Source organism: Sphaeroforma arctica (genome assembly GCF_001186125.1).
Source record: "Sphaeroforma arctica JP610 unplaced genomic scaffold supercont1.6845, whole genome shotgun sequence".
Taxonomy (NCBI): domain Eukaryota; class Ichthyosporea; order Ichthyophonida; genus Sphaeroforma; species Sphaeroforma arctica.
Window position 1 is genome coordinate 1 of NW_014033713.1, and position 1,560 is coordinate 1,560.

At 35.6% G+C, this 1,560-nt stretch overlaps 1 protein-coding gene across 1 annotated transcript; it reads left to right on the forward strand.

The window, feature by feature from the left end:
* Positions 1 to 1,036: 1,036 nt before the first annotated feature.
* On the forward strand, positions 1,037 to 1,228 carry SARC_15841 (hypothetical protein; the record flags this gene model as incomplete). Its single annotated transcript, XM_014290049.1, has 1 exon — positions 1,037 to 1,228. A coding segment is annotated over one exon (192 nt), but the record flags the coding sequence as incomplete, so codon positions are not given.
* Positions 1,229 to 1,560: the final 332 nt, after the last annotated feature.

The following is a 1,560-nucleotide window of genomic DNA, read 5'->3' on the forward strand; positions in this document are numbered from 1 at the left end:
ATAAACAAATAAATATTTATATATATATATATACATATATATATGTTTGTGTGTATATATATAAATATTTATATATATATATGTATATATTTATATATATATATTTATATTTATATTTATATATATTTATATATATAAATATATTAGACCTGTTACGTATATAGTATGTATACGTGTTTCATATGTTTCAGGGTAGGCATACTTTGGTACTGCAATAACGTACCATAAGCTTTCACACTAAGTATTTCATTTTTGCAATAGTTCTTTCATATGTATCGTTACCCTGTGGAAAGAATATTTTCGGCGAGTCACATACTTAAGTTTTACCACTCTGTGTGCATATTATCTTTGCTTTCAAACACGTTCCAATACCTAACGTTACTGATACGCAATATTCACAAGCGTTGTTGTTTGCATATTCCGCATGCTGCGGCACTGTAAACATCTGTATATATCTGTTGGCGGTTTACATATATGCCTTATGTGTCACATGTGATCGTTTACTCGGCATGTTGACGGTACGTTTATATGTAACGCATCTAAAGCACGCGTGTGCATGCGTGTGCATGCGTGCCATGGCCCTACAACTGATACGTATGTGCAAAATCAGTACCACGGTGTGACATATGAGCGCACTCGAACACACTGTACAGTATACCTATACTGCACATTGATAGGGTTTTACGGTTTTACCAACCTTTAAATCGGTGTATTACTGTTCAGCGCTAGCCCACCAGTTCTTAGTGCACATCGAGACATTGTGATAGCACAGACGGAAAGCCGTTACAGAGCATATTTGGAGCCAATGCTAACATCTCTATCGCATAGACAGCTCGGCGGCTTATGCCTATGGCATCCAACCGTACTACTCCAACTCAAGATGTACATAAAGGTGCTGTGTCCTATGCAGACCTCTTAAATAGCATACGACTATGTAGCTTGCAAGTACAATATAACCGCTTTTTCGATGTTTTATATCCACGCCGTTTTCTTAGGTCTAATTTTGCGATTTATGGTTGTGTATGATATCTCCCACTCAGCGAGTGCCAACCGGCAGAAGCTGATCACCAACATGCCAAAAGAGGAGCGCATGGATTTCTCTAACCTTGGGGTCGAGTTGTACGAACACCAAAAGATAGGCGTGCAGTGGTTGCATGACATGGAGGTCGAGTGCCGCGGAGGGCTTTTGGCTGATTCCATGGGAGTGGGTGGGTGGGTGTGCGTGTAGCGAGCACAAAGGGGCTGGTATACGCTTATCTATTGCTGGCGTGTGCGATTGTGTGTGAATACCTACACGTGTCGATTACAATCATTTGTCGGTATGATATAGTTGACTGAATGTAAATAAGTGTGTGTACGTACCTACAAGTGCATTCAAGACATTGTATGTAGGATTACGAATCGAATATATATATATATATATATATATATATATATATATATATATATATATATATATATATATATATATATATATATATATATATATATATATATATATATATATATATATATATATATATATATATATATATATATATATATATATATATATATATA